This window comes from Chanodichthys erythropterus, chromosome 20, assembly GCF_024489055.1.
Source record: "Chanodichthys erythropterus isolate Z2021 chromosome 20, ASM2448905v1, whole genome shotgun sequence".
In the NCBI taxonomy this organism is placed as follows: Eukaryota; Metazoa; Chordata; class Actinopteri; order Cypriniformes; family Xenocyprididae; genus Chanodichthys; species Chanodichthys erythropterus.
This window is the reverse complement of record NC_090240.1, coordinates 14,404,380-14,419,604: the sequence shown is the minus strand read 5'-3', so window position 1 is coordinate 14,419,604 and position 15,225 is coordinate 14,404,380. Positions and strand designations below refer to the sequence as shown.

General features: G+C 35.9%; 4 protein-coding genes across 5 annotated transcripts in view; 1 reads left to right on the top strand and 3 right to left on the bottom strand.

Moving 5' to 3' along the window:
- haus8 (HAUS augmin like complex subunit 8) overlaps nucleotides 1-15,225 on the top strand; it is a 191,224-nt gene that overhangs the window by 40,050 nt on the left and 135,949 nt on the right. The window lies entirely within an intron of this gene.
- Nucleotides 252-6,398, bottom strand: LOC137008773 (papilin-like). The gene is made up of 9 exons (XM_067370488.1): nucleotides 6,290-6,398; nucleotides 5,780-5,929; nucleotides 5,278-5,434; nucleotides 4,795-5,006; nucleotides 1,878-2,027; nucleotides 1,418-1,567; nucleotides 892-1,041; nucleotides 403-546; nucleotides 252-268 (listed from the first exon to the last, which is right to left on the bottom strand). Exons 1-9 carry the CDS (start codon nucleotides 6,396-6,398, stop codon nucleotides 252-254), a joined length of 1,239 nt encoding a protein of 412 aa, XP_067226589.1.
- Nucleotides 6,526-8,684, bottom strand: LOC137008772 (perlwapin-like). The gene is made up of 5 exons (XM_067370487.1): nucleotides 8,576-8,684; nucleotides 8,128-8,277; nucleotides 7,598-7,747; nucleotides 7,107-7,256; nucleotides 6,526-6,596 (listed from the first exon to the last, which is right to left on the bottom strand). The coding sequence occupies exons 1-5, from the start codon at nucleotides 8,682-8,684 to the stop codon at nucleotides 6,526-6,528; spliced, it is 630 nt and encodes a 209-aa protein (XP_067226588.1).
- Nucleotides 8,729-15,164, bottom strand: LOC137008771 (prestalk protein-like). The gene is made up of 14 exons (XM_067370486.1): nucleotides 15,056-15,164; nucleotides 14,613-14,762; nucleotides 14,093-14,242; nucleotides 13,542-13,691; nucleotides 13,036-13,185; nucleotides 12,525-12,674; nucleotides 11,983-12,132; nucleotides 11,459-11,608; nucleotides 10,939-11,088; nucleotides 10,491-10,640; nucleotides 9,969-10,118; nucleotides 9,437-9,586; nucleotides 8,856-8,899; nucleotides 8,729-8,743 (listed from the first exon to the last, which is right to left on the bottom strand). The coding sequence occupies exons 1-14, from the start codon at nucleotides 15,162-15,164 to the stop codon at nucleotides 8,729-8,731; spliced, it is 1,818 nt and encodes a 605-aa protein (XP_067226587.1).

Genomic DNA, 15,225 nt, shown 5'->3' with positions numbered 1-15,225 from the left:
GACTGTGACTGAAGCCCAATTGTTTAATTTTCCATGAGTGACGTGTGAATCACTGTAGGCGCGTTCACCAGCGGCCTTCAAAAGTGTTAATATTGGCATGAGGACGTTAATGATAAAATGTGCGACCCATCTGGATTTTATTGAGGATAGTAAAACGCTATGGAGAAAGTCAATCATGATCTAAAACAGCCATTAAAATGACTGATGAAAAGATGGGAAAACATCATCCTGCAAGCTTTTTAAACTCAGATTCAAGCATTCATCAGCCCTGCAGTTAATATAATATAATATAATATAATATAATATAATATAATATAATATAATATAATATAATATAATAAATATAATATAATATAATATAATATAATATAATATAATATAATATAATATAATATAATATACCTGGAGGCATACACTGACGTCCACATCCATTGCTGCAGCATTTCTCATCGTTGGCACAGTCACTGTCATCAGCACATGACACGAAACTAATCCGGGCACACATTTCTGCTTTATATTGTCTGCGTGGACACACTCCTGGCTTTTCTGTAATACAGACACATGACAGAGAAACCATATCAATGAATGCTGAATGTCTTTTTCATTGGGTTTTTTGGTTCTTTTGCTGTTTGAGGCTGTAAGTACATTTGCAGTAGCTGAAATAGTTTGGTGAAGTGATATGGAAGTATAATGTGGTCAAGACTGCCTGGAACTACTTTTACCGTGTATTTCACTGAAAATAATTGCAGACCTTGGTACATTTGTCAGCCAATCAGATTCAAGCATTCAACAGCCCTGCAGTATAATATAATATAATATAATATAATATAATATAATATAATATAATATAATATAATATAATATAATATAATATAATATAATATAATATACCTGTAACTGGAGGCATACACTGACGTCCACATCCATTGCTGCAGCATTTCTCATCTTTGGCACAGTCACTGTCATCGGCACATGACACGAAACGAATCCGGGCACACATTTCTGCTTCATATTTTCTGCGTGGACACACTCCTGGCTTTTCTGTAATACAGACACATGACAGAGAAACCATATCACTGAATGCTGAATGTCTTTTTCATTGGGTTTTTTGGTTCTTTTGCTGTTTGAGGCTGTAAGTACATTTGCAGTAGCTGAAATAGTTTGGTGAAGTGATATGGAAGTATAATGTGGTCAAGACCTGCCTGGAACTACATTAACCGTGTATTTCACTGAAAATAATTGCACACCTTGGTACATTTGTCAGCCAATCAGATTCAAACATTCAACAGCCCTGCAGTATAATATAATATAATATAATATAATATAATATAATATAATATAATATAATATAATATAATATAATATAATATAATATAATATAATATAATATAATATAATATAATATAATATAATATACCTGTAACTGGAGGCATACACTGACGTCCACATCCATTGCTGCAGCATTTCTCATCTTTGGCACAGTCACTGTCATCGGCACATGACACGAAACGAATCCGGGCACACATTTCTGCTTCATATTGTCTGCGTGGACACACTCCTGGCTTTTCTGTTATACAGACACATGACAGAGAAACCATATCACTGAATGCTGAATGTCTTTTTCATTGGGTTTTTTGGTTCTTTTGCTGTTTGAGGCTGTACGTACATTTGCAGTAACTGAAATAGTTTGGTGAAGTGATATGGAAGTGTAATGAGGTCAAGACTGCCTGGAACTACTTTAGCCGTGTATTTTACTGAAAATAACTGCACACCTTAGAACATTTGTCAGCCAATCAGATTCAAGCATTCAACAGCCCTGCATTATAATATAATAAAACATAACATAAGATAAGATAAGATAACATAACATAACATACCTGTAACTGGAGGCATACACTGACGTCCACATCCATTGCTGCAGCATTTGTCATCGTTGGCACAGTCACTGTCATTGGCACATGACACGAAACTAATCCGGGCACACATTTCTGCTTCATATTGTGTGCGTGGACACACTCCTGGCTTTTCTGTTACCAAGGGTTCCGCTAAGGGGGGGAAAGTTAGGATGATTCTAAGAGCCCACGCACTTTTGGGCCCCCAGAGATCGGTTTTATTAGTAGTAACAGTCAGTGCTCGACGTGGGCCAGTACGCAGTACCGGCACTTCTCGCACACCAGCACTTCTCACATGTTGCCGGTACTCTGAGCGCCAACACACCGAAATGTAGAATCATCAGACTATTAATTTATTGTATACATTGCGCGTTCTGAGCTTTTATAAGCTGTATGAACGGAACGGATCAATTTTCTGCACAATATGATTGTGACTGAAGCACAATTGTTTAATTTAGCATGAGTGGCGTGCGAATCACTGTAGTCGCGTTCACCAGCGGCCTTCAAAAGTGTTAATATTGGCATTAGCGACGCTAATGATAAAATGTGCGACCCATTTGGACTTTATTGAGGATAGTAAAACGCTATGGAGTAAGTCAATCATGATCTAAAACTGCCATTAAAATGACTGATGAAAAGATGGGAAAACATCATCCTGAAAGCTTTTTAAACTCAGATTCAAGCATTCATCAGCCCTGCAGTATAATATAATATAATTAGGGCTGGGCAAGTTAACGCGTTTTTATCGCGTTAACGCATTAATTAATTAACGCCGACAATTAGTTTATCGCGCGTTAACGTACTTTTTATTTTGAAAGTCCTTTGCTCACTGCGTTTGAATACACATAGATAGACTACAACCGAATACAACACAAACCATGGGTCACAGGAGGGGTGGGATGTTTATCAGTAGGCTACTGGCTGCTTGGGATGAGCGTCATCACGCGTCTCAACCAATGAAAGCATTTGTTGTGTGCCTAAGAGAGCTACAGCGCGAAAAAGAAAATATCTGGTGCGGACAGAAAAATGGAAAAAGGTACCCACTGCTTATCACTCAATAAAAGAATCACATTGCTAAGTGTTTTTGAACGTTTTGATTTCGTTTGGTTTAATAATTAACATTACCTTTGCGAGTCTGACTCTCACTGCACTCGTGAATTAGCAGAACTTGACGGGGACTTTCAAATGCTTAACAAAACGCTTCATGTGACCAACAATTCTGTACATGTTTATTAAAGCATACTGTGTGGAGATACGCAAATGAGCCCAAAATATGAATGCAGCACGTTTATATCTTAAACGGTTTCCTCTCATGTCATCTCAAGAAAACGCTTAATGCACTTAGACTGATATTAAAGACAGGGCCGTGTTATCCTAATGGGCAACATGGGCTGCAGCCCAGGGCCCCGAAAACTTGGGGGGGCCCGCGAGACAATCCTCTTTTGCGTTTTAAAACGCATCGTTGTCACACCTGAATCAAGAGTCACAGGCGCGCAGCGGACACGCACGCAGGAATACAACCAGGACAGTGTGCATAGTAGCGTCTGGGTATGCACGTGCATATGGCTGGATTGGTGGCCCGCTATTACAGGCTTAATACCAAGGTATACTTCGGGCGTTCGCATCGCGTAATTTTCGTCATCAAGAGGGTTCGCAGACATCCGCGCTCCCCGTCCGCGTGCAGCCCAATTTTTGTGATGGCACGGACCGTGTGTGTACTGTACAACAGCCCATGCGAAAGTGAATTGAGTGCTTGAAAACAAAAGTCCACTATATAGTGCGCAGTGCACACGCCGAACGCATCTTTCCGCAGCCAAAGACTTTTAGCACGCGCGTCTGTGCGCGAGACAGAAGCCGTGTGCATGTTCATAAAAAATGGGGCCTTTGCGTTCGTTAGCCCAGGGCCCCACGAAGGCTTAACGCGGCACTGATTAAAGATACCAAATTCTATTTACAAATAAAGCACATGCAGAAAAACGGATGAGACCAAAATATAAACTTTCAGTATCACTTAAAATGTAACCATTTTATAAATTTTCTTCATAACGGTTTTATAAAGGTAGCTTAGTGTGGTTGTCATTTGTTAAAATAAATATAAAAATACAGTGTGTTCGTATCCGTCTGTCCGCTGAATTTGACCCATAATCTCTGATTCTCCTCATCTGTGATCATGGAAAAGGGGAATTACAATGACAACAATTGTAGGCCTACTCAATATCGTTTAAGCATCATTTAAACGTTTCCAACAAATAAATGAATCGACTTTTCTCAGTGTGTTAATTACATAGATTTATTTGGATATTCATACGATGATATTCATACGATGGCTGAAGCAGCAGTGAGTGTCCAGCGTGCGACACGGTAAACAGATCAACACTGTAAACGAAATCCTACAAAACTTCAGTGAAAAAATAAATAAAATGATCATGCGATGCGATAAAATAGCTTCTATTCCATGCAAACGATACCATTAAAAATGTTAACGTTCCACTTAATGGCAGAAACAAAACAAAAGGTAAGCAAGAATCCGTATTAATTTCAGTACGAGTAATAGAGGGCGATCCTGTCAAAATGGTGGCGCCGCTCCGGCATGCAATGAGGTGTGACGTTGGTTCGTATTCTCTATTGCACTTTTGTTCATACAGCAGTACTTTGAAAGAATAAAATTACGCAATACACTACTTTTGATTTCATTATTGAATTTTGTGCATGCTGCGATTAATCGCGATTAATCGCAGAAAAATCATGCGATTAATCGCGATTAAAATATTTAATCGTTGCCCAGCACTAAATATAATATAATAAAATATAATATAATATAATATAATATAATATAATATAATATAATATAATATAATATAATATAATATAATATAATATAATATAATATAATATAATATACCTGTAACTGGAGGTATACACTGACGTCCACATCCGTTGTTGCAGCATTTCTCATCATTGGCACAGTCACTGTCATCGTCACATGACACGAAACTAATCCGGGCACACATTTCTGCTTTATATTGTCTGCGTGGACACACTCCTGGCTTTTCTGTAATACAGACACATGAAAGAAAAACCATATCAATGAATGCTGAATGTCTTTTTGATTGGGTTTTTTGGTTCTTTTGCTGTTTGAGGCTGTAAGTACATTTGCAGTAACTGAAATAGTTTGGTGACGTGATATGGAAGTGTAATGCGGTCAAGACTGCCTGGAACTACTTTAGCCGTGTATTTAAAGTACAATCAGTACAGACAACCAGATTCAAGTATTCAACAGCCCTGTATTATAATAAATATAATATAATATAATATAATATAATATAATATAATATAATATAATATAATATAATATAATATAATATAATATAATATAATATAATATAATATACCTGTAACTGGAGGCATACACTGACGTCCACATCCATTGCCGCAGCATTTCTCATTGTTGGCACAGTCACTGTCATCGGCACATGACACGAAACGAATCTGGGCACACATTTCTGCTGCATATTGTCTGCGTGGACACACTCCTGGCTTTTCTGTTATACAGACACATGACAGAGAAACCATATCACTGAATGCTGAATGTCTTTTTCATTGGGTTTTTTGGTTCTTTTGCTGTTTTCGGCTGTAAGGACATTTGCAGTAACTGAAATAGTTTGGTGAAGTGATATGGAAGTGTAATGAGGTCAAGACTGCCTGGAACTACTTTAGCCGTGTATTTCACTGAAAATAATTGCAGACCTTAGAACATTTGTCAGCCAATCAGATTCTAGCATTCAACAGCCCTGCATTATAATATAATATAATATAATATAATATAATATAATATAATATAATATAATATAATATAATATAATATAATATAATATAATATAATATACCTGTAACTGGAGGCATACACTGACGTCCACATCCATTGCTGCAGCATTTCTCATTGTTGGCACAGTCACTGTCATCGGCACATGACACGAAACGAATCCGGGCACACATTTCTACTGCATATTGTCTGCGTGGACACACTCCTGGCTTTTCTGTTATACAGACACATGACAGAGAAACCATATCACTGAATGCTGAATGTCTTTTTCATTGGGTTTTTGGTTCTTTTGCTGTTTTACGTTGTAAGGATCTTTGCAGTAACTGAGATAGTTTGGTGAAGTGATATGGAAGTGTAATGCGGTCAAGATCTGCCTGGAACTACTTTAGCCGTGTATTTCACTGAAAATAATTGCAGACCTTAGAACATTTGTCAGCCAATCAGATTCAAGCATTCAACAGCCCTGCAGTTTAATATAATAAAATATAATATAATATAATATAATATAATATAATATAATATAATATAATATAATATAATATAATATAATATAATATAATATAATATAATATACCTGTAACTGGAGGCATACACTGACGTCCACATCCATTGCTGCAGCATTTATCATCGTTGGCACAGTCACTGTCATTGGCACATGACACGAAACTAATCCGGGCACACATTTCTGCTGTATATTGTGTGCGTGGACACACTCCTGGCTTTTCTGTTATCGGGGGTTCCGCTAAGGGGGGGAAAGTTAGGATGATTCTAAGGGCCCACACACTTTTGGGCCCCCAGAGATCGGTTTTATTAGTAGTAACAGTCAGTGCTCGAAGTGGGCCAGTACGCAGTACCGGCACTTCTCACATGTTGCCGGTACTCTGAGCGCCAACACACCGAAATGTAGAATCATCAGACTATTAATTTAATGTATACATTGTGCGTTCTGAGCTTTTATGAGCTGTACGAACTGAACGGATCAATTGTCTGCACAATATGACTTTGACTGACGCACAATTGTTTAATTTTGCATGAGTGGCGTGCGAATCACTGTAGTTGCGTTCACCAGCGGCCCTCAAAAGTGTTAATATTGGCATGAGCGACGCAAATGATAAAATGTGCGACCCATTTGGATTTTATTGAGGATAGTAAAATGCTATGGAGAAAGTCAATCATGATCTAAAACAGCCATTAAAATGACTGATGAAAAGATGGGAAAACATCATCCTGAAAGCTTTTTAAACTCAAATTCAAGCATTCATCAGCCTTGCTATATAATATAATATAATATAATATAATTAATATAATATAATATAATTAATATAATATAATATAATATAATATAATATAATATAATATAATATAATATAATATAATATAATATAATATACCTGTAACTGGAGGCATACACTGACGTCCACATCCGTTGTTGCAGCATTTCTCATCGTTGGCACAGTCACTGTCATCGGCACATGACACGAAACTAATCCGGGCACACATTTCTGCTTTATATTGTCTGCGTGGACACACTCCTGGCTTTTCTGTTATACAGACACATGACAGAGAAACCATATCACTGAATGCTGAATGTCTTTTTCATTGGGGTTTTTGGTTCTTTTGCTGTTTTAGGCTGTAAGGACATTTGCAGTAACTGAAATAGTTTGGTGAAGTGATATGTAAGTGTAATGCGGTCAAGACCTGCATGGAGCTACTTTAGCCGTGTATTTCACTGAAAATAATCGCACAACTTAGAACATTTGTCAGCCAATCATATTCAAGCATTCAACAGCCCTGCAATATAATATAATATAATATAATATAATATAATATAATATAATATAATATAATATAATATAATATAATATAATATAATATAATATACCTGTAACTGGAGCCATACACTGACGTCCACATCCATTGCTGCAGCATTTCTCATTGTTGGCACAGTCACTGTCATCGGCACATGACACGAAACGAATCCGGGCACACATTTCTGCTTCATATTTTCTGCGTGGACACACTCCTGGCTTTTCTGTTATACAGACACATGACAGAGAAACCATATCACTGAATGCTGAATGTCTTTTTCATTGGGGTTTTTGGTTCTTTTGCTGTTTTACGTTGTAAGGATCTTTGCAGTAACTGAAATAGTTTGGTGAAGTGATATGGAAGTGTAATGCGGTCAAGACCTGCATGGATCTACTTTAGCCGTGTATTTCACTGAAAATAAACGCACAACTTAGAACATTTGTCAGCCAATCATATTCAAGCATTCAACAGCCCTGCAGTATAATATAATATAATATAATATAATATAATATAATATAATATAATATAATATAATATAATATAATATAATATAATATAATATAATATAATATAATATAATATAATATAATTAATATAATATACCTGTAACTGGAGGCATACACTGACGTCCACATCCATTGCTGCAGCATTTCTCATTGTTGGCACAGTCACTGTCATCGGCACATGACACGAAACGAATCTGGGCACACATTTCTGCTGCATATTGTCTGCGTGGACACACTCCTGGCTTTTCTGTTATACAGACACATGACAGAGAAACCATATCACTGAATGCTGAATGTCTTTTTCATTGGGGTTTTTGGTTCTTTTGCTGTTTTACGTTGTAAGGATCTTTGCAGTAACTGAAAAAGTCTGGTGAAGTGATATGGAAGTGTAATGCGGTCAAGACCGGCCTGGAACTACTTTAGCCATGTATTTCACTGAAAATAATTGTACACCTTAGAACATTTGTCAGCCAATCAGATTCAAGCATTCAACAGCCCTGCAGTAAAATATAATATAAAATAACATATAACATAATATAATATACCTGTAACTGGAGGCATACACTGACGTCCACATCCATTGCTGCAGCATTTGTCATCGTTGGCACAGTCACTGTCATTGGCACATGACACGAAACTAATCCGGGCACACATTTCTGCTGTATATTGTGTGCGTGGACACACTCCTGGCTTTTCTGTTACCGGGGGTTCCGCTAAGGGGGGGAAAGTTAGGATGATTGTAAGAGCCCACGCACTTTTGGGCCCCCAGAGATCGGTTTTATTAGTACTAACAGTCAGTGCTCGAAGTGGGCCAGTACGCAGTACCGGCACTTCTCGCACACCAGCACTTCTCACATGTTGCCGGTACTCTGAGCGCCAACACACCGAAACGTAGAATCATCAGACTATTAATTTATTGTATACATTGCGCGTTCTGAGCTTTTATAAGCTGTATGAACGGAACGGATCAATTGTCTGCACAATATGACTGTGACTAAAGCCCAATTGTTTAATTTTGCATGAGTGGCGTGCGAATCACTGTAGTCGCGTTCACCAACGGCCTTCAAAAGTGTCAATATTGGCATGAACGATGCTAATGATAAAATGTGCGACCCATTTGGATTTTATTGAGGATAGTAAAATGCTATGGAGAAAGTCAATCATGATCTAAAACAGCCATTAAAATGACTGATGAAAAGATGGGAACACATCATCCTGAAAGCTTTTTAAACTCAGATTCAAGCATTCATCAGCCTTACTATATAATATAATATAATATAATATAATATAATATAATATAATATAATATAATATAATATAATATAATATAATATAATATAATATAATATAATATAATATAATATAATATAATATAATATAATATAATATAATATAATATAATATACCTGTAACTGGAGGCATACACTGACGTCCACATCCGTTGTTGCAGCATTTCTCATCGTTGGCACAGTCACTGTCATCGGCACATGACACGAAACTAATCCGGGCACACATTTCTGCTGCATATTGTCTGCGTGGACACACTCCTGGCTTTTCTGTTATACAGACACATGACAGAGAAACCATATCACTGAATGCTGAATGTCTTTTTCATTGGGGTTTTTTGGTTCTTTTGCTGTTTTACGTTGTAAGGATCTTTGCAGTAACTGAAATAGTTTGGTGAAGTGATATGGAAGTGTAATGCGGTCAAGACCTGCATGGATCTACTTTAGCCGTGTATTTCACTGAAAATAATCGCACAACTTAGAACATTTGTCATCCAATCATATTCAAGCATTCAACAGGCCTGCAGTATAATATAATATAAGATAATATAATATAATATAATATAATATAATATAATATAATATAATATAATATAATATAATATAATATAATATAATATAATATAATATAATATAATATAATATAATATACCTGTAACTGGAGGCATACACTGACGTCCACATCCATTGCTGCAGCATTTCTCATTGTTGGCACAGTCACTGTCATCGGCACATGACACGAAACGAATCTGGGCACACATTTCTGCTGCATATTGTCTGCGTGGACACACTCCTGGCTTTTCTGTTATACAGACACATGACAGAGAAACCATATCACTGAATGCTGAATGTCTTTTTCATTGGGGTTTTTTGGTTCTTTTGCTGTTTTACGTTGTAAGGATCTTTGCAGTAACTGAAATAGTTTGGTGAAGTGATATGGAAGTGTAATGCGGTCAAGACCTGCATGGATCTACTTTAGCCGTGTATTTCACTGAAAATAATCGCACAACTTAGAACATTTGTCAGCCAATCATATTCAAGCATTCAACAGGCCTGCAGTATAATATAATATAATATAATATAATATAATATAATATAATATAATATAATATAATATAATATAATATAATATAATATAATATAATATAATATAATATAATATAATATAATATACCTGTAACTGGAGGCATACACTGACGTCCACATCCATTGCTGCAGCATTTCTCATTGTTGGCACAGTCACTGTCATCGGCACATGACACGAAACGAATCTGGGCACACATGTCTGCTGCATATTGTCTGCGTGGACACACTCCTGGCTTTTCTGTTATACAGACACATGACAGAGAAACCATATCACTGAATGCTGGATGTCTTTTTCATTGGGGTTTTTGGTTCTTTTGCTGTTTTACGTTGCAAGGATCTTTGCAGTAACTGAAATAGTCTGGTGAAGTGATATGGAAGTGTAATGCGGTCAAGACCGGCCTGGAACTACTTTAGCCATGTATTTCACTGAAAATAATTGTACACCTTAGAACATTTGTCATCCAATCAGATTCAAGCATTCAACAGCCCTGCAGTAAAATATAATATAAAATAACATATAACATAATATAATATACCTGTAACTGGAGGCATACACTGACGTCCACATCCATTGCTGCAGCATTTCTCATTGTTGGCACAGTCACTGTCATCGGCACATGACACGAAACGAATCTGGGTACACATGTCTGCTGCATATTGTCTGCGTGGACACACTCCTGGCTTTTCTGTTATAGAGACACATGACAGAGAAACCATATAACTGAATGCTGAATGTCTTTTTCATTGGGGTTTTTGGTTCTTTTGCTGTTTTACGTTGTAAGGACATTTGCAGTAACTGAAAAAGTTTGGTGAAGTGATATGTAAGTGTAATGCGGTCAAGACCTGCATGGAGCTACTTTAGCCGTGTATTTCACTGAAAATAATCGCACAACTTAGAACATTTGTCAGCCAATCATATTCAAGCATTCAACAGCCCTGCAATATAATATAATATAATATAATATAATATAATATAATATAATATAATATAATATAATATAATATAATATAATATAATATAATATAATATAATATAATTAATATAATATAATATACCTGTAACTGGAGGCATACACTGACGTCCACATCCATTGCTGCAGCATTTCTCATTGTTGGCACAGTCACTGTCATCGGCACATGACACGAAACGAATCTGGGCACACATTTCTGCTGCATATTGTCTGCGTGGACACACTCCTGGCTTTTCTGTTATACAGACACATGACAGAGAAACCATTTCACTGAATGCTGAATGTCTTTTTCATTGGGGTTTTTTGGTTCTTTTGCTGTTTTACGTTGTAAGGATCTTTGCAGTAACTGAAATAGTTTGGTGAAGTGATATGTAAGTGTAATGCGGTCAAGACCTGCATGGAGCTACTTTAGCCGTGTATTTCACTGAAAATAATCGCACAACTTAGAACATTTGTCAGCCAATCATATTCAAGCATTCAACAGCCCTGCAATATAATATAATATAATATAATATAATAATATAATATAATATAATATAATATAATATAATATAATATAATATAATATAATATAATATAATATAATTAATATAATATAATATAATATACCTGTAACTGGAGGCATACACTGACGTCCACATCCATTGCTGCAGCATTTCTCATCGTTGGCACAGTCACTGTCATCGGCACATGACACGAAACGAATCTGGGCACACATTTCTGCTGCATATTGTCTGCGTGGACACACTCCTGGCTTTTCTGTTATACAGACACATGACAGAGAAACCATTTCACTGAATGCTGAATGTCTTTTTCATTGGGGTTTTTTGGTTCTTTTGCTGTTTTACGTTGTAAGGAACTTTGCAGTAACTGAAATAGTTTGGTGAAGTGATATGTAAGTGTAATGCGGTCAAGACCTGCATGGATCTACTTTAGCCATGTATTTCACTGAAAATAATCGCACAACTTAGAACATTTGTCAGCCAATCATATTCAAGCATTCAACAGCCCTGCAATATAATATAATATAATATAATATAATATAATATAATATAATATAATATAATATAATATAATATAATATAATATAATATAATATAATATAATATAATATAATATAATATAATATAATATAATATAATATAATATACCTGTAACTGGAGGCATACACTGACGTCCACATCCATTGTTGCAGCATTTCTCATCGTTGGCACAGTCACTGTCATCGGCACATGACATGAAACTAATCCGGGCACACATTTCTGCTTCATATTGTCTGCGTGGACACACTCCTGGCTTTTCTGTTATACAGACACATGACAGAGAAACCATATCACTGAATGCTGAATGTCTTTTTCATTGGGGTTTTTTGGTTCTTTTGCTGTTTTACGTTGTAAGGATCTTTGCAGTAACTGAAATAGTTTGGTGAAGTGATATGGAAGTGTAATGCGGTCAAAACCTGCATAGATCTACTTTAGCCATGTATTTCACTGAAAATAATCGCACAACTTAGAACATTTGTCAGCCAATCATATTCAAGCATTCAACAGGCCTGCAGTATAATATAATATAATATAATATAATATAATATAATATAATATAATATAATATAATATAATATAATATAATATAATATAATATAATTAATATAATATAATATACCTGTAACTGGAGGCATACACTGACGTCCACATCCATTGTTGCAGCATTTCTCATTGTTGGCACAGTCACTGTCATCGGCACATGACACGAAACGAATCTGGGCACACATGTCTGCTGTATATTGTCTGCGTGGACACACTCCTGGCTTTTCTGTTATACAGACACATGACAGAGAAACCATATCACTGAATGCTGAATGTCCTTTTCATTGGGGTTTTTGGTTCTTTTGCTGTTTTACGTTGTAAGGATCTTTGCAGTAACTGAAAAAGTTTGGTGAAGTGATATGTAAGTGTAATGCGGTCAAGACCTGCATGGATCTACTTTAGCCGTGTATTTCACTGAAAATAATCGCACAACTTAGAACATTTGTCAGCCAATCATATTCAAGCATTCAACAGGCCTGCAGTATAATATAATATAATATAATATAATATAATATAATATAATATAATATAATATAATATAATATAATATAATATAATATAATATAATATAATATAATATACCTGTAACTGGAGGCATACACTGACGTCCACATCCATTGCTGCAGCATTTCTCATTGTTGGCACAGTCACTGTCATCGGCACATGACACGAAACGAATCTGGGCACACATGTCTGCTGTATATTGTCTGCGTGGACACACTCCTGGCTTTTCTGTTATACAGACACATGACAGAGAAACCATATCACTGAATGCTGAATGTCTTTTTCCATTGGGTTTTTGGTTCTTTTGCTGTTTTACGTTTTAAGGATCTTTGCAGTAACTGAAAAAGTTTGGTGAAGTGATATGTAAGTGTAATGCGGTCAAGACCTGCATGGATCTACTTTAGCCATGTATTTCACTGAAAATAATCGCACAACTTAGAACATTTGTCAGCCAATCATATTCAAGCATTCAACAGGCCTGCAGTATAATATAATATAATATAATATAATATAATATAATATAATATAATATAATATAATATAATATAATATAATATAATATAATATAATATAATATAACATAATATAATATAATATAATATAATATAATATAATATAATATAATATACCTGTAACTGGAGGCATACACTGACGTCCACATCCATTGTTGCAGCATTTCTCATTGTTGGCACAGTCACTGTCATCGGCACATGACACGAAACGAATCTGGGCACACATGTCTGCTGTATATTGTCTGCGTGGACACACTCCTGGCTTTTCTGTTATACAGACACATGACAGAGAAACCATATCACTGAATGCTGAATGTCTTTTTCATTGGGGTTTTTGGTTCTTTTGCTGTTTTACGTTGTAAGGATCTTTGCAGTAACTGAAAAAGTTTGGTGAAGTGATATGTAAGTGTAATGCGGTCAAGACCTGCATGGATCTACTTTAGCCGTGTATTTCACTGAAAATAATCGCACAACTTAGAACATTTGTCAGCCAATCATATTCAAGCATTCAACAGCCCTGCAATATAATATAATATAATATAATATAATATAATATAATATAATATAATATAATATAATATAATATAATATAATATAATATAATATAATATAATACAATTAATATAATATAATATACCTGTAACTGGAGGCATACACTGACGTCCACATCCATTGCTGCAGCATTTCTCATTGTTGGCACAGTCACTGTCATCGGCACATGACACGAAACGAATCTGGGCACACATTTCTGCTGCATATTGTCTGCGTGGACACACTCCTGGCTTTTCTGTTATACAGACACATGACAGAGAAACCATATCACTGAATGCTGAATGTCTTTTTCATTGGGTTTTTTGGTTCTTTTGCTGTTTTAGGCTGTAAGGACATTTGCAGTAACTGAAATAGTTTGGTGAAGTGATATGGAAGTGTAATGCGGTCAAGACCGGCCTGGAACTACTTTAGCCATGTATTTCACTGAAAATAATTGTACACCTTAGAACATTTGTCATCCAATCAGATTCAAGCATTCAACAGCCCTGCAGTAAAATATAATATAAAATAACATATAACATAATATACCTGTAACTGGAGGCATACACTGACGTCCACATCCATTGCTGCAGCATTTGTCATCGTTGGCACAGTCACTGTCATTGGCACATGACACGAAACTAATCCGGGCACACATTTCTGCTGTATATTGTGTGCGTGGACACACTCCTGGCTTTTCTGTTACCGGGGGTTCCGCT

What these genes read in the sequence shown, in the direction of transcription:
- LOC137008773 (XM_067370488.1), bottom strand. Translation starts at nt 6,398, where the DNA reads ATGTGTGCCCGGATTAGTTTCGTGTCATGTGCCAATGACAGTGACTGT. An exon ending in GTGTATGCCTCCAGTTACAG is followed by an intron (nt 5,435 to 5,779) that starts GTATATTATATT and finishes TCTGTATAACAG; the next exon opens with AAAAGCCAGGAGTGTGTCCA. An exon ending in GTGTATACCTCCAGTTACAG is followed by an intron (nt 2,028 to 4,794) that starts GTATATTATATT and finishes CCTTGGTAACAG; the next exon opens with AAAAGCCAGGAGTGTGTCCA.
- LOC137008772 (XM_067370487.1), bottom strand. Translation starts at nt 8,684, where the DNA reads ATGTGTGCCCGGATTAGTTTCGTGTCATGTGCCAATGACAGTGACTGT. An exon ending in GTGTATGCCTCCAGTTACAG is followed by an intron (nt 7,748 to 8,127) that starts GTATATTATATT and finishes TCTGTATAACAG; the next exon opens with AAAAGCCAGGAGTGTGTCCA. An exon ending in GTGTATGCCTCCAGTTACAG is followed by an intron (nt 6,597 to 7,106) that starts GTATATTATATT and finishes GTTGGCGCTCAG; the next exon opens with AGTACCGGCAACATGTGAGA.
- LOC137008771 (XM_067370486.1), bottom strand. Translation starts at nt 15,164, where the DNA reads ATGTGTGCCCGGATTAGTTTCGTGTCATGTGCCAATGACAGTGACTGT. An exon ending in GTGTATGCCTCCAGTTACAG is followed by an intron (nt 12,675 to 13,035) that starts GTATATTATATT and finishes TCTGTATAACAG; the next exon opens with AAAAGCCAGGAGTGTGTCCA. An exon ending in GTGTATGCCTCCAGTTACAG is followed by an intron (nt 9,587 to 9,968) that starts GTATATTATATT and finishes TCTGTATAACAG; the next exon opens with AAAAGCCAGGAGTGTGTCCA.